General features: G+C 44.5%; 1 protein-coding gene across 1 annotated transcript; it reads left to right on the forward strand.

Annotated features, from left to right (window-relative positions):
- Nucleotides 1–5,491: 5,491 nt before the first annotated feature.
- Nucleotides 5,492–19,891, forward strand: EIF4A3 (eukaryotic translation initiation factor 4A3). The gene is made up of 12 exons (XM_083175980.1): nucleotides 5,492–5,800; nucleotides 6,479–6,551; nucleotides 9,549–9,615; nucleotides 10,014–10,076; nucleotides 10,170–10,302; nucleotides 10,432–10,512; nucleotides 12,288–12,429; nucleotides 12,597–12,735; nucleotides 15,746–15,861; nucleotides 16,840–16,947; nucleotides 18,442–18,569; nucleotides 19,699–19,891. The coding sequence occupies exons 1-12, from the start codon at nucleotides 5,620–5,622 to the stop codon at nucleotides 19,713–19,715; spliced, it is 1,248 nt and encodes a 415-aa protein (XP_083032106.1). The 5' UTR covers nucleotides 5,492–5,619; the 3' UTR covers nucleotides 19,716–19,891.
- Nucleotides 19,892–21,917: the final 2,026 nt, after the last annotated feature.

The following is a 21,917-nucleotide window of genomic DNA, read 5'->3' on the forward strand; positions in this document are numbered from 1 at the left end:
AAAGGTTGGCATATAAGAGATAAATGTCGAGCCAATCAGCTCCTTACTGACTTTTTTCAAACACAGCCTGTAACATGGCAGTTAGCAGGTGATTGGCTGGACGTTTATCTCTCTTTATCACCCTTGCATTTATCTATTGTTTAGGCTTAATATATCTGCCCCATTATGTTTAAAAGGTCATTAATAATGTGTGTCATGTGCAGTGGCGTAACTACATTTTTTCCTCCCCCCTGCAGAAAAGTTCCTGGTGCGCCCGAACCCCCTCCCCCCCCCGGTTTTTGTATGTATATATATATATATATATATATATATATATACATACAGGTGGGGGTTGTCTGGCTGCCCGAGGGTGCTATGCAATGCCCGAGGGTGGGCTGCCGGTGGCTAAATAATCTCTGTGCGGGAGGTGAGGACTGGACCCGTCCGCAGCTACAGTGTAATCCCTCAAAGGCTCCATACATACCCGCGGCTGCAATTCAAGAAATAAGTTAGGACATCCCTGCATTCTGACTTTCCTTCCCATGCTGCTGATGCTACCAAAAGAAGGGGACTTTCGGAGGCTGGCCAGTGCCACACGCTGCTTGTAGCGCCGCACACCCACAGCACAATAAGCAAAGCAGCAAGTGCTTTAGGCATCGGGTGATGGTGGAGCTGGAGGGCGGTGCACAGCGGAGAAAGGCCAGCCCTCCTGGCAGGCTGCCTTCTCCTTACGCTGTGTCTGTTCAAGTCTGCTGCGGTCATGTATAGTAAGGTGGACGGGAGTCGGGAGGAGGCGGAAAGTTAGGCAGGGATTTGTTAGACATGTCTGACATGCCGCTCTCATGGTTGTCAGTGCGCCGGGCCCGGGCGGGTGCCGGTGCCAGGCGCCCACACAGACCCCGCTGCCACTTGCTCCCCCAAGCGGCAGCGGGGGCTGCCGTACACAAGCTAAGCCACTGGTCATGTGTAAGGGGCATTACTGTGTGGTATTATCAGGGGTGCCGAGAGAAAGGGGTAGGGGGTACAAATTACCCAGGCCAAAGTCTGATGGAAGGGCCCAGTGGGAGCCCTGGGCCCCCTCCCCTTAAGTGACAGCAGCAGCTGCAGCTCTTCTCCTCTGTCCAGCACACACTGCTTTGTGCTGGGTTGCAGTTTGGCTATGCAGGTGCTTAAAATACAATATTTTCTCAGGATTTTTTTCTAAGGGTATAATGTGAATAATGTGAGGAGTAATGTATATAAGGTAAACTCGTACTACTGTGTGATGTCACGTGAATAAGGGACACCATCGCATGATATAATGTGAATAAAGTTGCACTACTGTGTGACATAATTTGAATTGGGGGTACTATTGTGTGGCCATGCCCCTTTCCAGCAAGAACACACCCCTGTTTGGGCTGCGCACCGAATGTGTGCGCTGTTTCTATTTAAAATATTGCGGGTAGGAGCACCAAAATGATGACTGCTATGATGAGGGTTGATGGTGCTGGGAAAGGGGAGCAGGGTCAGAGGCGGAACTAGTGGCGGTGCTAGGGGGCACCAGCCAAAATCTTGCCTAGGGCGTCATTTAGGCTAGGGTCGGCTCTGCGGTATACGGTAGAGTCACACAAAATGTGTGTGTGTGGGGGGGGGGGGGGGGGGAGGGGGGGGAGTTTGGAGATCCCCTGATACTCGCAGGGGTTAATAGATGCTGTTAGCATGTAAACAACATCTATTAACAGCTGAAAGAGGGACGGGGGAATGCCAGTAGATCACTCTCCATTTTATCACCTTTTGAAGCTTGATACATCTGGACCAAAGTGCTGGCCATGCCCCCTCAACTGCAAAAAGCAAGGCCCCCTTTTTTTAGAAAGCACCCAAGGGGGAGGAACGAGAGTCTTAAGTCCGGTTATAAGAATGTTGGGAGGTATGTAAAAAAAAACAGCATAGAGGACACTATGAGGAATTCAGAAAGGAGGTGGAGCAGCCAGATAGAGAATTATCTCATACTGTACCTCCCAAATTTCCTGATTACAGATGGGCAGTCTCGCTGTCTCTCCCACGGATTGCAGTGTCCCTGGTTGGGGGGGCAGATTTGGGACCCGGTGATTAGCGCTGGTAGTCACTGGTTTTAGGGGTAGATGTATGAAGCAGTGATAAGGGAGGAGAAGTGATAAAGTGCCTGGTACTTTATCACCGGCCAATCAGCTCCTTATCACTGCTTCATACATCTACCCCTTGATGTGGAGGGAAGGAACTGCCCAGCTGTTCGGGGAGTGCAGGGAACCCCCCAAATAAAGCAAACTGTTGCAGCAGTTAAGGTGCCCATACACTGAGCCGATTTGGTCCGATTTCGGCGGATCGGCCATTAAATCGGACTAAATCGGTTGTCCCTGACATGCCCTCAGACCAGGACCCTGTGGTCACGCTGGCGGGGCATCAGATGTCTCAGAATCAGACCCATCAGTTGCACATTGCGGGTGCTTTTTTAGCACCTGAGATATGTCGGGTCTGATCAAGGTGTGTGCCAGCGGTGAAGCAGTGGGGTCCTTGCGGTGGGGGTGGGCAGTGGGGCACCTGGGGCGGGCAGCTCCTAGTGGCGGTCAACAGGGTCTGTATTTTTGCCGGGAGCTGGGACGGGATGCTGAATTTTGAAATGACTGGCTGGACTTCCAGCTGCCTTCCATCTGATTGGCTGAGAGAATTCTCTCAGCCAATGAACGCCCGGCCAGTCATTTCAAAATTCAGCATCCCACCCCAGCTCCGGCAAATGCCGCTACAGTAGCTTCCAGGCACAGCCGCTTCTTGGACGGACCTGCTGCCCGCCCCCCACCACCACCACCATGTGCTGCCTGCCCCCGCCACCACCATCTTCTGCCCGTCCCCTACCGCCACCATCTGCTGCCTGTACCCCACCGAGCAGCTGCGGGGACCACATAGCAGCATTTGCCGGGAGCTGGGTGGGCGGGATGCTGAATTTTGAAATGACTGTCCAGACGTTCATTGACTGAGAGAATTCTCTCAGCCAATCAGATGGAAGGCAGCTGATTGGCTGATAGAATTCTCTCAGCCAGTGAACATCCGGCCAGTCATTTCAAAATTCAGCATCCCGCCCCAGCTCCCGGCAAAAATACCACTACTGCAGCTTCCAGGCACCGCTGCTCAGAGGACCCCGCCACCACCAGCTACCCGCCCCCTGCCACTGTCAGCTCTCCGGGAGTTTTTTTGCATGCTATTAATCGTATGCGATTTATTGCATGTAAAAAAAATGGCACTTCAAGTGCCAAATCACATGCAAGCCTCCCGGGGAGCTGCCGGGGGGCTCTCAATGGCAAACTGGTCCAATTTGTCCTAAGGACATGCCCCCTATAACTAAGGCTTTGCACCCTACTCCAGTGGCCTTGCCCCTTTTTGCCATGGGACTTCCAAAGATGTGAGGTATGATTATCGTATTATCTGATTCTGTAGATGGCAGATAATGATTGACCATACCGCTCCAACTTTGGTAAATCCTAAATCGGGACCTGCCGCACTGAGGGGCAGATTTATTAAGCTCTGTGAAGTGATAAAGTGTCTGGTTTCTATCACTGACCAATCAGTTCCTAACTGTGAAGTTACAGGCTTGGTTTGAAAAATGACAGGTGGGAGCTGATTGGCCGGTGATAAAAACCAGACACTATCACTTAACCAAGCTTACTAAAGCTACCCTTGAAGGAGCAGGGCTAAGAGGAGAGTAGGCGTGGTCTTAGATAAAGGGGGTGTGGCATGGTGCTTTGACCTCCGTTTAGGGGAATCGTAAATTAACAATAATGTGTTGATCCTGAGTAATTGAGATGGGCAAAATGGGTCACTAAGAAGAGCTGGGTATCAGCGGGCACTCTGCGAGAAGATCCGGATCTTTTAGAGGCTTACATTTAGACGGATCCTCGACTCACTTTGAAAAAAAGGGGTAATTTGGTAATAACGAAGCATAATTTGTTTTACAATCGTTTATTGCCATTTTTTTTTTTAAACAGTGAGCTGAACAAATAAGAACATATATGACCGAGTAAAACACTTATCGATGGCTGGGTGCGGAATCGCCATCGATGGCAACCATCGATGGCATCTGCACCGATGGCCATCCCTAGCAGCAGCAGCCTTGTTATTCTTTCTTTCACTTGCATTGTAATGAAAAACGAAACAAAAAATGTCGGCTCACTCAGGGGTAGATTTATTAAGCTCGGTGAAGTGATAAAGTGTCTGGTTTTTATCACCAGCCAATCAGCTCCTACCTGTCATTTTTCAAACCAATCCATACTTGCCTACTTTTGAAAACTAGTTTCAGGGAGATTATAGTTGGTAGTAGAATTTTGCACAGCGTCCCATTGAGAGGGCATGTCATTCTCCACCCAAAGGGCGTGTCTAGTTCCATATATGGCGAGATTGTGAAAAGAGATTGTGAACGTGGCACCTAGAAGCGTGAGTGTGTACTGCTACATTTTGAGAGGAATCTTTTAAAATTATTTATATCCAAATGTAGATGAGCCCCAAAGCAGTTAGTAAGAACTACTATACTTGCTAAAATGCTGGGAAATGGTGCTGATGATTCAATGTTAAGGCACGTACACACTGGGCAACTTTGAGCTGAAAGTCGCTCAAAACAGCAGGTTTGAGCAGCTTTCAGCTCAAAGCCGCCCAGTGTGTATGCCCTGGCGATGAGCGCTGCTGCGCACTCCCGCAACATCGCCGGGAAAGTCGTTCAAACAGCAGATGAGTGACTTTCAGGACGGCTTTGCATAGCGCTGCACTATGCAATGCCGCCCTCCCCCCCCCTCCTCCGTCGGCGCCGGGCAGGGTGAAAGCCGCTCAGTGTGTATGCATTGAGCTGCTTTCCCCGCACATCATCGCTGTCCATACACGCTGGGCATAGTTGCCCAGTGTGTATGGACCTTAAATGTATCTAGCTCTCATTCCTGTTTTCTCAAAAAATGTGACAGTGTAATGTGGGCTAGGTGAAATGAGGGAGATTGCTAGACTAATGAGGGAGAGAGGGAGATTCCTGCAATTTCAAGGCGTCTCCGGCAGAACGCAGGAGGGTAGGCAACTATGAACCAATCCTGTAACTTCACAATTAGGAAATGATTGGCCCGTGATAAAAACCAGACACTTTATCACTTCACCAAGCTTAATAAATCTGTCCCTCACTCTTTTATGTGATCCGTCCAAAAGATCTGCTTCGTTCGTGAACGACCCATCTCTACTGAGTATGTGTCATCTAATGTTGGCTAAGCTTTGACAATGCCCTCACAGGATGCGTACTTCACAAATACATATATTAATGCACTTTGGAGTCAAGTTGCAAAATAGGCGGGTGTGGATAGCTTTACTGTGAAGTAATAAATAAAATCTGAGATCTCCCAAGTTATGAATATATTTAGATAAAAAAAAAAAGCACTGACAAAATGGCGCCCGGAACCGGAGACAGACATCTGCTACGCTGCTACTACTACTCGCACGTCTGGTTCTGTGCGCGTCTCGCGAGCTTTGCTAGGGATGTGCGTGGTGACGTGTCGCGCTGTTCGCGGTGGTTGTTGGGTAGTAGCTTGGCGGCCCGGTGGAACAGGAGTGTGTTAGGCGCAGCGTGTTCCTAGTCTCCTCCGGTCCCAGGCTCTAAGGATCATGGCGAGTGCAGCAGTACCGGGAGTGGTCGGGGTGACCAGCGGGTCCAGCCGCAAACGGCTCATGAGAGAGGAAGATATGACGAAGATAGAGTTCGAGACCAGCGAGGAGGTGGATGTGACTCCCACCTTCGACACGATGGGGTTGCGGGAGGACCTGCTCAGAGGCATCTACGCATATGGTAAGTCGCATGCTGCGACTTGTAGTTCTGCTGTAGTTGGAGGGTGGACCATATAAAGTATTAAGCCCGGCGGTATAATCACGATACTCCGTATGGTAATGGTAGCTCAATGTAATGGATACATTGTATTAATACTACCAGAGCCAACCTGTCCTGGGCCATTTATGTAGCTACAATTGTCCGATAATGGAATGAAGGTGTGGAGGCTGTAGGTCAGGCATGTTCAAACTGTGGCCCTTCAGCTGTTGTGAAACTACACATCCCAGAATGCCTTGCCATGGTTTTAGCATCTCCTAATAGCATAATGTGGCAATGCATGATGGGAATTGTAGTTTTACAGCTGGAGGGCCATAGTTTGGACATGCCTGCTGTAGGTGCTGTTCTCTGACGGTTGCTTGTGAGAAGATATTTTTTTTTGCTGAGATATAATTTTTTTGTGTTTAACATTACCATAAACACTGGGTGTTCTGCTCCAGTATTTGCTCTAAACCATGTGGTGTTGTCTCGCCTCTGCCTGTTCTTTCCCACTTTAAGCTCTATCAAGAGCAGGTTTCTTCCTTCTTTTGTCTTCACAGGTGTTTTCATGTCCAAACTTTTTTGTCAAAGGTATTTCCTGTGGTTGTGTGGGTTTTTTTTTTCTAGTAGATGTACTGACACTTTTTTTTCCTTCTCTTTCAGGATTTGAGAAACCATCAGCTATTCAACAGAGGGCCATCAAACAGATAATCAAAGGAAGAGACGTCATAGCACAGTAAGTGTCAGACCTGGAGTGTTGGATCAGTTTTAGGCAATGTTGCCTGTTATCAGCTCATGTGTATGGTCATCTTCAGGCAGCTCTAACTGGTGCCTATGATTCCAAGATGGATTTAGCTTAATAAGCTAAACAGCACAGCAACGGAATCTTTCCTTCCTAATCACCCATGCTGTTTTGGTCACAGCAGTCATCTCTCAGCCCGAGAGCTAAACTAAGATATAGTGATAACTTCAGTGTAATGCTTGAGTCATTGAAATGTATAATATAACCTAAGTAAGATTCGTGTCTGCAGACACTTTTTTTACTTGCATAAAATTTGCGTGGGAGAGAAAGTTGTTTTCTGTTTTCTGTTGTATTGTGTATGGGCTGTTAAGAGGAACATCTCCCATCAAATTTGACACCTAGAAATGCTTGGAGGATAGTGGGATGTTAAGATGAACTTCTGCCATCGGATCTTACAGCTTACTCGTGCGTCAAGCCATTGGTATTGGGACAGACGCTTCACAGCTTAGGGCAGAAGTAGGCTGAGCATTCCTATTACTACATGTCCCCTTCTGTAGCGAATGCTCAGAGGCTGAGTGGCTATTAAACAGATTGGTGTTGTCGGTCCTACCAGAGTTGTGTTTTACACATTGCTGTATTCAATGACTAATGCTTTTGCTCATTTCCAAACCAGTATCTGTTCTTCTCAGTCTTATATCGTATGATAGGGGTACATATGTTGACTGCATTCTTTAGAACAGTTGGATGAACAGCTTCTGTCCATTCCACACCTGGACCTGGTTTTGCAGAATTCCAGGCCTGTTACCTTCTAGGGAGAGACACTTACTGGAAGCCGAGGTTCACTATCTTCTACATCAGTCTGGGCTGCATATTAGTTTGGTCTATTCACTGCCTAATTTACCTGTATTATACAATGACTATGTGACTGTGGCAGGTATATCACTAGTGAGAATACATATACCTTTTGTTCATATGTTGCATAGTTAAGTTTCACACAATTATGGTGTATATGTTGCATTCCCAGATACACCTGCATAGGATGCTTCTTTTCACACAGAGTTCAGTTCCTGAGCAGTGTTCTCTTTAGAAGGCCATCTCCTTACTCAGACTCTGGTCCTTTCCAGGGAGGTACGGTTCTCCTACACTGGTGGCTTCATTCCCCGAATAGTCGCCGGGGCAGGCCTGCCACAGCAGAGGCTTACATCAATCATCAAGGGGCTGCCTGAAGCAAAGCTGCCATAGGAGAAGTCCTTCTGATACTCTTGGCCACTTAACGGTGTTGTCAGCTGTGTATATACCAGGTGTAGAGACTTAGGAGGACAATTTTCTCAGCCGACAGGATGTACATGTGGGGAAATGGGCGCTTCCTACCACAGTATTGTGGGCCTTAGTCCACTGTTGGGGCAGGCCGCAGACGGATCTGATGACCTCCCGGTTAAACCTCAAGCTCCCCTGTTACCTGGAGCTTTCTAGGTCGACATGCAGTCTGACCCGTGGGCCTTTCGACCTCGCTTATGTCTTCCCTCTGGTGGCCCTGCTACCGTGGCTGCAAGGCCGCTTTTTTCAAGAACCTTTGGTCACCATACTAGCCATGCCCATCTGTCAGGGATGCACTTGGTACGTGGATTTGCTGGGGCTAGCCATTACCCTGCCACTGCAATTGGATCTTCTGTCCCCAGGCCTGTGTATCCATGCTGATCGGGCCCAACTAGCTTCAGGGCAGTCCTCAGAGTTTGGGCTTTTTCTAGATGCTGTTCTCCAAACTATGGTCTCAGAGTATTTCTTTGGGCCTCATTTATTGTCGAAATTGGCGATCCTTTCTTCACTGGTGTTCCGTGCACCATGTGAATCCGCGGATATTCCGCATACCGAAAGTCATGGTTTTCTTACAGTCCGCTTTGAATCCGGGTATCTGCCTGGCTGCTCTTTAGGTCCACTTCTGGGACCTCCATGGTTCTGTTTGAGGCGTTATACTAGGTGTTTAGAAATACGGACTTTCCTTCATGGGAAGTTTGTGGTCCCAACCTCCTTTTCTGGTGCACCAGAGGGTCACTCCTTAGTGCTTTGTGTTCTTTGGAAGTCTCCATTTTTGAGCCCAGGGAGTAGTTGGTGGATCTCCGTTGGATCTTGTGGCAAACACTTTTGTTTGCATTTGCTTTAGCGCGTCGTGTTTGTGACTTGGTGCTGTGTCATTCACCACCTCCTCTGATCTTTCATCCAGATCGTGTTTGGTCTGCGTCTAAGCAGTTCCTGGCTCCGTCTTATTATTCGCTAGGCTTCTATTTTTGGCTCAGCGGCCGGTCCCGTCTTGAGTCACTACTCACTAGCGTGAATGGTCAGTTCTTGTTGGGTGGCTCGCTGTGGTGTTTCTGCGGAGCAGCTTCACCTGGCACCATGTGGTCCTCAATGCCAATTATACGTTTGACACTATTGCGGAGTCAGTTTTGTGTTTGACACTAGTGTCATTTCTGCAGCTTAGAAGAGTTCCCTCCGGAGCTCCCCCCCCCCTTTGCTCTTACTTGTAAAATCATATGTAGGAGACTGAGGTATAGCCACTAGATTTAAAATAGCACCTAGTATAAAGTGATGTGGTACAATATGGTCATCGTGCAGTCATGTAGACAGTGGTGAAATGTTAGAATATAGACATTGTTGTTGGTGGCTCAGTGTTCTTATCAGCTGCAGCGTTTTTTTATTCTGATAGTGATCATAACATAGGTTACACTCTGGATCCCCTGGTGTTCGAATAGGTATTATTCCCCAAGTTCTGTCTACTGTATGGATTTTAGAAGCTTTACTCAGCAGAAATTTACTATAGTTTTGTGTACCCCCCCCAAAAAAAACCCACTGACAATGTTTTTGTTGTAACTAATTTATTTTGATAGTATGTTGTTTGTGAGGTAATAATAAGATACTAATTTTTAGGTTTATGTGCGTGTTATTTTTTAATGCTATGTATTCTTCTGAATATGCCTCCTTTTTGCCTTTCAGATCACAGTCTGGTACAGGCAAAACAGCAACATTTTGTGTGTCCGTTCTCCAGTGTTTGGATATTCAGGTAAATTGTAGTCTTCATTAGAGCTGACTTTGCACATTTGTTAGCATCATATAATTATTGAAATCTCTATATATCTATCTCTATCTATATATCCTCTCTACATGTTACAGTGTAGTCAGAAATCTATAAGGAACGGTGGTAACTTCTGTCTTCGCTAATGTCTGATCACTTGTCTACCCTGAGAATAAGACATGCATGTACTATACGTTAAACACTATAAAGCAGATTAAATGTATGGCAGTGTAATATAGTATGAACAGAAATTGCACCCACGTGAAGAAAGAAAAGTACAATAATGTACTGTAAAACAAATTTTCTGGATATGAGCGTTTAGAAACATTTTTTTTTTACCATACTTGTCACTTCATTGAGCATAACCACATTGCATTGGATTCCAGGTCCGTGAAACACAAGCGTTGATATTGGCACCAACCAGAGAATTGGCAGGGCAAATTCAGAAGGTAAGACGTTGTCTTACTTAATAGCAGATATGAGCATTCACCTCAGAAGTGCTGGTACTAATAGTTTACCATCAAATGTTTTCTATGTTGTAGGTGCTTCTTGCTTTGGGTGACTATATGAATGTGCAGTGTCACGCGTGTATTGGAGGAACCAATGTAGGAGAAGACATCCGAAAATTGGATTATGGACAGCACGTTGTTGCTGGCACACCAGGACGTGTCTTTGGTGAGCATTCAGTCATAGGCTGAGTTGTTGTTCATGGTATTGGGAGAGTCGTCAGATTTGAATAAATGTAAATGCATGAAAGGTTTGTCTTAGTGCTCAATTTCTGGTTACTACTTGTCTTACACACAGATATGATTCGCCGCAGAAGCTTAAGGACACGTGCCATTAAAATGCTGGTTTTGGATGAGGCTGATGAGATGCTGAACAAAGGTTGGTGTTTCAGACCATTGTTTGTCCCCTAAGCATAGGCATATAAGGGCATTTTTCCGTTTTATTCTTATGCTATGATCGGGAAGATTGAGCACACACTGTAGTTGTTTAGCCAATTCCTTACAGGCAGTGCCAGTGCCATTTGGGAGGAGGCTGTTTAGTTGTATATTGGATACAAAAACCATACATTAGTGATAAAGAATATTAAAGGACCAGGATACCTAAATATTATATTTATCCCTGATGCTACTACTATACCCCTATTCACATCACGAAGCTGTGTCAGGACCATTTTACCCAGGTTTAACCATTCTTATAACCCAGGTGGAATTATCTGTGTTATAAGCTTTGGTGCTTTCACACCACACCTCGACCCATGACAACACAGCAATATCCCGGGTCCGCGGTGAGGTGTGAAAGGAGTACTAGTGGGGCAGATGTATTAAGCCTTAAAAAGAGATAAATGCAAGGGTGATAAAGAGAGATAACCGTCCAGCCAATCAGCTCCTTACTGACGTTTTTCGAACACAGCCTGTAACATGGCAGTTACGATGTGATTGGCTGGGCGTTTATCTCTCTATCACCCTTGCATTTATCTCTTTTGAAGGTTTAATACATCTGCCCCAATGTATCATTGTCTTTGGTCTATCTGCTTTCTTGTCTGACTTTTAGTTGCTTGTCCCTATACCTGCCTAATGGGTGGTCAAGCATGAGTCATGCAGAGATATAATAGCTGGTTTATTTTGCTTAAGAAAGGGACTGGCAACCAATAATTTTATTTGTTAAAAATAGCTGACACTTGGCTATCTCCTTTATCTAGCTCTATTGTATAACTCTGCTTTATTGTATGCAGACTTTGGAGTGGGAACTACTGTCCCATTCTGTTGTGTAAGCCTGACACTCACAGCAGTCTTGTACGTAGTTATGTACACATAAGAGACCCACAAGTTTATGGTGAAATTAGCTTTTTTATTATATATTTATGCATGTGTGGCTCACATTAATGTAGTGGTGTTTTTTTTTTTTTAATTCAATACTTTTTATTGGCTTTTTAAAAAAAAAAAAAAAACATTTAACAAACGCTCAGCCAGTTACATACAGTAGATAGCATTTGGTGTACAACACATTAGAGATATAATCCAGCAAATGTTTACAAAAAATTGACATTATCAGCATTTTAGTAGTAATCGCATTCCCTGCAGTATTTATGAACAGAAAGGCCCAAAGGCGCCATTCGGGCAAATATTCAGTATATCAGGGCAGGAGTGCATTTGGTTGCAGTCGCACAGTTGTATAATGTACAGAGTCGTTCTTCACAGACAACTATCAGGGTAATCGTACACTGAGCAAAATATAGTAACAGACTAAACATAAGCAGTGTTATATCTGGCACAGAGCAAAATAAATTCCCCCTTCAAAAGAAAAAGCATAACCCCATAACCCCCCGCCCTGTATGACCTGCCCCCAACATAGGTATACCTGGTGCCCGGAAACCTTAAAACCCCCCACTAAAAAAAAACTATTGCCTAACTATAAACCCCCCCCCCCATTTACCCAAACCTAGGGACAAAAAACGAATGACCCCCCGATCAGGATAATACCGGCTCTCCCACCAGAGATATATATATCGGGCCTACAGCGCATGTAGTGGTGTCTTATACAATATGCAGGGACATACCATGTAAATCAATTTAATGGGATCAAAATGTAGTTATACTTGCTATGTATTGTTTGTGTTTTTTTTTATATCTAACTCTGACCATTCCCAATTTTAGGTTTTAAGGAACAGATTTACGATGTATACAGGTATCTGCCTCCTGCCACACAGGTTTGCCTGATCAGTGCCACATTGCCGCATGAGATCCTGGAAATGACCAATAAGTTTATGACTGATCCCATCCGTATCCTGGTGAAACGGTAATTACTTCAATTAGCTGCAGTCCTTTGTATTCCCAAATAATTGTAATTGGAATCATTTTCAAGCCTGAATGTTTTAAGCGGCATTATTTCTTATACAACCTGTAATAATATGGTACTGAGTATTACGCTGCTTTCAATGGCCCAATACCTTTATTTGCTTCCAGTGATGAGTTGACGTTGGAAGGCATTAAGCAGTTTTTTGTGGCCGTTGAGCGAGAAGAATGGAAGTTTGACACACTATGCGATTTGTATGATACCCTCACCATTACACAGGCTGTGATCTTCTGCAACACCAAAAGAAAGGTATACTGCATTTATTGTGGCAAAGTATGCGGTTACGGTACTTGTTTCCTAGCACGGCCACACCGATTTACATCGGGGTGGTCGTGTCGGAAAAATCGTGTCGATCGCATGCGATTTGGTCGCATGCGATCGACGCGACCGACCCGATTTTTTGATTGAATGAAATGTAAATCGGGTCCCTGGGACCCGATTTTACATTGGATTCAATGTAAAATCTTCCCAACCCCCCCAAATTTAACGGGGTAAACCCCACCCCACGATAGACGCCAACCCGAAGTGTGGCGAGCGCAGCGAGCCCGCGAGGGGCGGCGGTGCGCGTCCTCCGACCTTTTCATTCCCCTACTATCCACGTCGGCGTGGAGTTGAGAATAGAATAGTGTGGCAAGCGCAGCGAGGGGACGCGTATACCTATACGCGTCCCCTCGCGGGGCTCGCTGCGCTCGCCACGCTTCGGGCTCGGTGGCTCGCTGCGCTCGCCACACTATTCTATTATCAACTCCACGCCGACGTGGATAGTAGGGGAATGAAAAGGTCGGAGGACGCGCACCGCCGCCCCTCGCGGGCTCGCTGCGCTCGCCACGCTTCGGGTTGGCGTCTATCGTGGGGTGACGACGGGGACATCTATAATGTGAAATGGGTCATATTGGCCCATTTCACATTTTTCACATTTTCTCACGATTTCAATGTTAAAAAATATTTTAACATTGAAGCCTATGGAAAAATCGGGGGCATCGCGTCGGGACCAATGTTAATGGTCCCGACCGACGCGATGCCCCCGATATTTTACCTTTCCCGACACGATTTCAATGTTAAAATATTTTTTAACATTGAAGCCTATGGAAAAATCGTGGGCATCGCGTCGGTCGCGTCGGGACCAATGTTAATGGTCCCGACCGACGCGATGCCCCCGATATTGTGTCTTAGCCGGCAAAATGGACCTGGAAATCGGGTCCATCGTGTACCTTAACTTAAAGGTACACGATCCACAAGATTGTGGCCGTGCTAGGAAACAAGTACCGCGGTTACTATTAATGCCAACTTGCGTTGTTTTAGAACAGTAATTTTCAACCTTTTTACCTTGCGGCACACTAAATAAGATTTTAAAATTGCCAAGGCACACCATGATATCCCCACAGGGCAAAACACATCGGCCCTCACAGGAAAAAAACAAACCTATTGGCCCCCATATAAAAAACAATCACACTGGTCCCCACAGGTAACAAAAATAAAATACATTGACCCTTTACATGAAAAGAAGAGACCAGTAAAAAAGAGTTGAACTGGTGGTGACTGTAAACTGGTTTGGGCATCTCTAGATCTGGGGGCACACTTGAGAACAGCTCAAGGCACACTAGTGTGCCATGGCACAGTGGTTGAAAAACACTGTTCTAGAATAACCAGCACACTGAGTATGGCTAGTTATCAACAGCTAACATAAGGTCTGAATCATACCTGATTGCTACTGTGCAGAGGCCTGCAATCAGATAGCCGCCGCCTGGACAGAGTGAAATCCTGCCCTGTCTTCGAATGGATCGTTAATCGTAGGCCACCTGCATATACACTCACAATGGAATGATTTTTTCAGTTTGTGCATAACTCGCCCTTCCACATCTGTTAAACAGACAAGGTGATCGAGGCCTGAAAACACCTGGGCATGCCTGCATTTTTTTTTCTGGCACTCCCAGAAAACGTCTGGTTACCACCCTCCAAACAGCGACTTCCTGTCAGTCAAGTTGCAAGGGGATTGAGAAAACGGTGATTGTTGGTTTTTATTGCGGTTTGGCCTCGTACATACGTGCTATGATCCCTACGCATGTGCAGTCATTCGCTCATCTATCGGATTGCAAATTCGCAAATCGTTGTCAACCTGTAAATAGCATCAGTTACCAGGATAATTTTTTTTTTTTTTTTTACTTTTCAGTATTTTTTTTTTTTTTGCTATTCTTGTTTATTGGGGGATTTGTGACAGGATAAACTGCTTCCTTAGTATTGTCACAATGAGAAGTATTTTTTTTAAAACTCAGGTTCTAGGGGGGGAGCCAATTACTTGTGATAGTGGCAAGAACTAAAATATATAAATCCAGCGAAAGATGCAGACCAAGGTATTTCCACTGCACTTACCGTATGTATAAGAGGTGCTTACATCTGGGCTAATAGGATAGCCCTCTGAGAATCCAGTAAATTACTGCTGCTAATTGGATATCCACTTAAGTATGTATGTAAGCAATTATACAATAATGCTCTTCACAAGAAATTCCTACTGGATCCAAAAATATAACCTTTTCATGCAAGTGCTTAGTGGGCAATTACTGTCATGACCGTCTGAAGCAGTTTTGTGGGGTGTGTATTGAAAGGTCTAGTGCAGGCATGCCCAAACTGTGTCCCTCCAGCTGTTGTGAAACTACACATCCCAGCATGCCTTGCCATAGGTTTAGTATTCCCTAATAGCAAATCTGTGGCAATGCATGATGGGACTTGTTTCACAGCAGCTGGAGGGCTATAGTTTGGACATGCCTGGTCTAGTTAGGCAGGCAATAGGTCGGCATGGAAATAAGATGGCACCGACAAAAGGTAGTCACATAAAAAGATTGACATAAGTTTTTCTTGTGAATGTCGACATCTGCTGACTTGGACCCCAAATTAGTGTACTCTCCACTCATCCTGCTTACATTCCCTATTGTAGATGGATGGTAATGTATTGACGTTTAAAAATCATGTTGACCTTTTTGACCAGGTCAACCTATTGCATGTTGACCTAAAGACTGTCTACCTAGACCCTTGATGGCTAACCTTGAAACTCCAGCTTTTTGAACTACACATCCCAGCATGCTCTGCATCAGATTTAGCATGGCCAAAATAGCAAAACTGAAGCAGAGCATGCTGGGATGTGTAGTTTTAAAACATCTGGAGTGTCAAGGTTAGCCATAAAGGACCTTGACAGTGAAGACCTTTTGAACTGGTTCCTGTGTTTTTTTTACCACAAAGTTCTCCTATTTGCTTGTGTACCTAGGTTGACTGGCTGACAGAGAAAATGAGGGAAGCCAACTTCACGGTGTCTTCGATGCATGGTGACATGCCGCAGAAAGAGAGAGAGTCCATTATGAAGGAATTCCGATCAGGAGCTAGGTATGCATTCTTATGTACACTGCCATTTCCAGGCTTTGTGCTCAGTTAGGAGCGTGTAATAGGTTCTTCAAACATTGTGGTTTTGGCCTGGACTGGCTGCTCTGGCAGAGGGTTTAGTACCAGTATTATTGTTCTGTGTGGGAATTCAGATTGGATCCGTTTCAGCCCTTAAAGGTGCATACACACGGTACAATTTTTTCGACCAATTTTTGTTGAAAGACATTTCCCTTGAAATCCTGGTGTCCTGGACGAAAGATATTGATGAAAGATCTAGCTACAGTTTAAAGGCTCTTTTTGAAAGATACCCATATTGAGCTGCATGCACAGTTGACGAACAACCTTGATGAACAACTGGTGGGTATGCGCATCTTCATTCGTCTTTCGTCACAAACGCACTGAAAGATAAGCTTATTTTGACCAATTTCATTCAGAATGGCAGAATGAACAAAATTGGTCTAAAAAGTGGGTCAAAAAAATTGTACAGTGTGTATGCACCTTAAGAACATTTTAACCCATTGAGTGTCAAGCGAATTTGTCAAAATAGGTTTGAAAATTGTCAAGGAAACCTTTTTATTCATTGTAATAACCTGTATTGTTACCTTTTATATAAGAAATATCTTATGTTTACTTAACATTTTTATTTGTTTATATAATGTCAGTGACGCTGACATTTTTAGCGGATATTTAGCAAATCTCACAAAGATGCTTGCACTCAAAGGGTTAAACACCACAGTTGCCATTTTTGTAGTAGTGGACACTTTCTGCCATGCATCATAATTATCTCAACAGAGGATCACTTTTTTTTCTTTTCCTTTCCTATTTTGGGCCAGTTGGGTAATATTGGCTGTGATATTGGAATGTTTTTTGGTAACTATCTTGTATTTCAGAATACGTTTTTACGCAATTCACTTGCGTAAAATGCTTAATGGTTCTCACCTTCCAATCGCAAAGATCTGATTGTTTATTTTCTCCCTGCAGCCGAGTACTTATATCAACCGATGTGTGGGCCAGAGGTTTGGATGTTCCGCAGGTTTCATTAATTATTAACTATGACCTTCCCAACAACAGAGAATTGTACATCCACAGGTATGTTCAGTAGCCAAAAAGTAGCCCCCCCACACACACGCACATATTAATTATAAAAATAAAAAATTACCTACATGCTCCTTTCCAGAGTTTCTTTCTCATTACCAGGGGTTTCTTGCTCGTTGCCAGAGGTTACAAATCTTTAATTCTGATCCAAGCACAATAACACAATGTGTGTGTGTGACCATAGTGGGGTCTATCAAGTATTAAGTGCGTAGGAAAATTAAAAGTTAATAAGTCCTGTTGTAGTATATTCCTAGACACGATGATGCAGTCATAGAACTTTTCACATAGATGAGCAAACACTCCTGGAAACTGGCAGGATTTTATTAATATCCAGGGACAGACTAGGAATCACGCCAAGCATACACTCCATTTTCAATTGATAGATGTAGTCCTTCTACTTTGCCCCCTATAGGGGTAGTGGACCCGGGCCCTCTAAGGGAAACTAAAGCAGGGTCTATCCTTAGCCCACTCCCTAAGTAAGCATGGGGTATTCCTTATATGACTTAGCCCCAAATAAATACAGGCAAAATGCCCTTCTTCCACGCTAGGTATCAAGAAAGATTGCCAAAAGTATGTAGCCACAACAGATGTCTCGGCCCTATCTTCATATAATTCCATGTTTATCATTGGCCAGTTGAACAGCGCAGTCAGTAGACAGAGTTTATGATGTGATGTATTACTGTACCACAGTATTTTTTTATGAGTATGATTTGTATGTATATGGAAATTGAAATAAAGATTTAAAGTAAAAAAAAAGTTAAGTCCAATGATTCTGCTATGAAGTGGTAACACAGTATGTATAGTCTTGAACCCAATAATAGTTCTTGATGGGGAACAGTGTGAGGTGTGCAGCGTCCTGCTGTCTCCTAAATGTAAGGTACAGATCTCTGTGCAGTGAGTCACTTGGGTGGGGGGGGGGGGGGCTGTGGGGTGGTGTGTGCATTCCCAGGAGTCACACTCCTTTTATGTGTGCATTGGGGTCTTGGAGGCTGCAGTGGCCAGAGCAGACTCTACTCACCAACTCCTTTGCCCTTCTGCCGCTACACTTCCACCAGAAGAGTCATGACTCTCGGGATGCGGGTGCTTTTACCTAAAGGTGCCCATACACTAGTAAGATTTATCTGCAGATCTGGCTGGTTGAAATAGAAACATGTTTATGGATGATTGACAGTTTGTCAGTTTTCCAGCATTTCCAAGCAAATGGTCAACTGTTATTTGCTCTCATCCATAACCATGTTTTTGTTCCAAGCAGCCAGATCTGAAGATAAATCTGCGTGTGTATGGCCACCTTTAAACCGCAATCAGTGCCATCTGCTCACCACTGCAAGGTAGCCAGGTTTTTAAAGCATGCCCCGCAGACCCCATAAGTGCTGGCTCCCCCAAGCCACGATTGTTACACCACTGGATATGTTCATCCCTTATATAAACAAGAACGATACTAGTGTAAAAGAATGTATTTGACCAGCATGCATTTTTCTCCTTACATAGAATTGGCCGTTCAGGACGTTATGGAAGAAAAGGTGTGGCTATTAACTTTGTAAAAAACGATGACATTCGTATCTTGCGAGATATTGAGCAGTACTACTCTACTCAGATTGATGAAATGCCAATGAATGGTGAGTATAAGCTGTGATCAATGACACTGTAATTATTTTGGCTGATACCCCTACCCCCTCAAGTTCCCAAACAAATCTGAGGTGTTAATGGCCCTGCGTGGTATAGTACAGCAGGCACTATGGAATTATTAGAACCGCCACCGCTCTTTGTAGATTGTTATAGCTCGTCAGCATGTGTAAAACAGTGCCGTTTTATACTACTGCAATCAAATATGCCTGTTCCGCAATGACTGCTTTCCTCCCCTCTGCGCTACAGTTTGAATTTTTCCATTAGTTGATCAACAGATCCTCACCCGTTTTGCACTGTGTAACAGACTTTTCAGTCCTAGTGTATGCATTTTTTATTCTGACATCTTAGACAGCGAGTGTAGCTGCTTTGATCACAACATGTCCCTACAAGGTCTCTGTTCAGCTATACTAGTCTGTTACAATGCTAATATGTTTGTCCATTAGCATTTGAGACTCACTTTTCATTATACTTGGTGGACCTTCTTTTTATTTATTTTTACCATGGCCTGTAGGTCCTGCACCGATCCCCTTCTCTTTATTCTTTATTAACCCTTTGAGGTGCCAACGTTGGGGATGCAGCTACAATCCCGGTGTTCAAAATTCCAACCGCCGAAATCCCAACACTTTCTCCCTCTATGGTTATCCACGACACCCATAGAGTGAGAATAAATCAGTGTGCCGAGCACAGCGAGCCCCCCTCCTTGTCGGGATTTCGGCGGTCAGGATTCCAACTGCCGGGATTTAGTACCAATCCCCAACGTTGCTGTGAGATCCTCCAAATATCTGCTAAAAATGTCAGGGCCGCTCACAGCAATTTTTTTCTTTTCTTTTTTGGGGTACAATATTTAACTAAACTTAAATTAATTGACTTAAGGTGCCCATACATGGTACAATTGCCGGGTGCGATGCACCCATACAATGCACATACAATAATTGTACCGTGTATGGGCACCTTTAGCTGTATTTGTACTGTGAGTGACGCTGGCATTTTATAGTTTTTTTTTTTTTTTTTTGAGAATCTCTCAAAGCAACTTGGCACTCAAAGAGTTAAAGCTGTATTAGGAAAATTGAACTGCACTTTCACATTTAATTCGTTCATTCTATTTCCTTTCTTCTACAGTTGCCGATTTGATTTGAAGAGGATATTCTATATTGCGGGCCCATATGCAGCAACCAACCATTATTTTATTGAGTCTGATTTAATTTGCTAAGCAAGTTTTACTTTTGTCTTTTCCTTCGTACATGGGACAAGCTGTTGTAAACCACTGTAAATACTACATTTGTTGAATTTTCAATAAAAAGTTACAAACTGATTATTTTGGATCTGTATTGTGTTTACACTGAGACACTAGAAATAAAAAACACCTACAATAGCAACAAGGAGTTTATAGATCAGATTTAATTCTTGAAATATGTTGTGAAAAATATTGTCTACATGGTTGGATTAAAGACATCGAGAGGGTTGCAACATGGATATTTGTAACCAGTGCCTCAAAAAAAAAAAAAAATGAATTAACATGTACATAACTTACGGTTTTCTCCTAGTAGACTCTGGCTGCCCTTATAATGGGATGTTGATTGTCGTTTTACGAGCAGGGCCTTCCTACCGTTTTGACTGTGTGTAACTACCCAGTTTGTATTATCACGGTTTCCAATTGTAAAGCACAACAGAATTTTCCGAGCTAAATTAGAAATTGTTAATAAATTGACTACAATAGGGACGGCGTGTGGGGTTTTCCCCCACAAGTGTTTTGGTATTTACTTGGGTTCAGGGTTTGTATCTTGTGTTTTGTTTATTTCAGAGTGTGACTAGTTTTTTTTTTCTAAAATCTTATTCTTGTGAAAAATGATTGGGGCTTATTTCATTATAAATCATAACCCTGAGATGCAACACCACCCCCCCCCCCCCCCCCCCCCAAAACAAAATGACAAATTAAGAAATTAGAAGTCTCCAATGAGCTTAATTAGACCGTAAGTACTCGCCTATTGCAGAAAAGTCATCTTACTAATTCTGACAGGCTGGGTTTCTGCATCTGTGGTGTGTGATACTATGATGGCAGAAACAGGGAGAACATCTTCCAGTTTCTGCAGCCTCCTTCACAGTGGAATGATGGAGAGGAGCCTGGATACTACCAGAACACACACATGAGTACCCAGCTGCAATTTTGTGATTGCACTGTAGGATGGTTGTCCTTCCATACATCTAGTCCAGTGGTTCCCAACTCTGGTCCTCGAGTACCCCCAACAGTGCACGTTTTCCAAGTCTCTTTGGCAATGACAGTCAGTCAGCATCCGACAAGGGTGGAGGGTCATTCGCAACAGAGTCCAGAAAGTTCTGCGCTGAGGTGACTGTTTCAAAGAAGTGTAGCCGTCCATCACGCTGGACGCGCAATTTTGCTGGATAAAGCAGTGCGAATCGGATGCCTGCCTCGAATGATTTGCATATGGGGGCAAATTCTCTTCATCGCCACCTGATATGAAAAGTCCTTAAACAGTAGCAGACGTTCACCTTGATACTGATACTGTAGGCCTCCCATCTTGCGATAAGCCTCCATCACTGTTTTATCCAGATAATTAAGAAAATTTGAAGATGACAGGTCTTGGTCTTTGCCGCTTATCCTGATTATCAGGGCCTATGCGGTGTGTCCTTTCGATTTGTATTATGCCCATAGATGGTAGACACTTGCGTTCTTCCGGCAGCCATTTTGAAACCAGCTGTAGTAGCTCACGATGTTTCACCGATTCCGTCAGGCCAATTAGTCGTAGATTATTCCTACGATTCATGTTTTCAATTTCTTCTAATTTATCATGGATGGCTAGTATGGTGGTTTCTTGAGATGCTATCGTGTTTTTTGCAGCGAGGAGGTCCTCTTCCACGTTGGAGATACGTTCTGCTTCTTTAAATCGCGAGCCGTATTCACCCAATTGCGAAACCACCGATTCTATGGCTTCTTTTATTCCAGATAGTTTTTCGTCAAGCAAGGGCGAGAGCACAGCCGCAATCTCCTGGGCGCGTGCTATGGAGGAGGTGCCCTCCACAGGGAGATACATCTCTCGTGACGCTCTTTTGTCGGCCAGTGATGCTGGGGGGGTAGCCATGAGTGTGGAGGAGGACTTTGTATCTTTGTTTTTAGCTGTAGTTCCACTCCGACCACCCTTTGTCGGTTTTTGTTGATAGGTGTGTTCAATAGGGACTTGTTAGTTTAAACAGTTCGTGTTGGTTCGAGATATTATAATGACACTACGTTAATTTCACTCCTGATTTCTCAGAGGTGTCTCGCAGACTGCAGCGGCACACTCTCCTTAATGTCAGTATAGGTGGGACAGCAGGTGATTGTG

Source organism: Crinia signifera, chromosome 3 (assembly GCF_055691185.1).
Source record: "Crinia signifera chromosome 3, ASM5569118v1, whole genome shotgun sequence".
Classification (NCBI taxonomy): domain Eukaryota; kingdom Metazoa; phylum Chordata; class Amphibia; order Anura; family Myobatrachidae; genus Crinia; species Crinia signifera.

Coding starts and splice junctions, on each gene's coding strand:
- EIF4A3 (XM_083175980.1), top strand. CDS start 5,620: ATGGCGAGTGCAGCAGTACCGGGAGTGGTCGGGGTGACCAGCGGGTCC. Junction 9,616..10,013: donor TCCAGTGTTTGGATATTCAG/GTAAATTGTAGT, acceptor ATTGGATTCCAG/GTCCGTGAAACACAAGCGTT. Junction 12,430..12,596: donor ATCCGTATCCTGGTGAAACG/GTAATTACTTCA, acceptor ATTTGCTTCCAG/TGATGAGTTGACGTTGGAAG.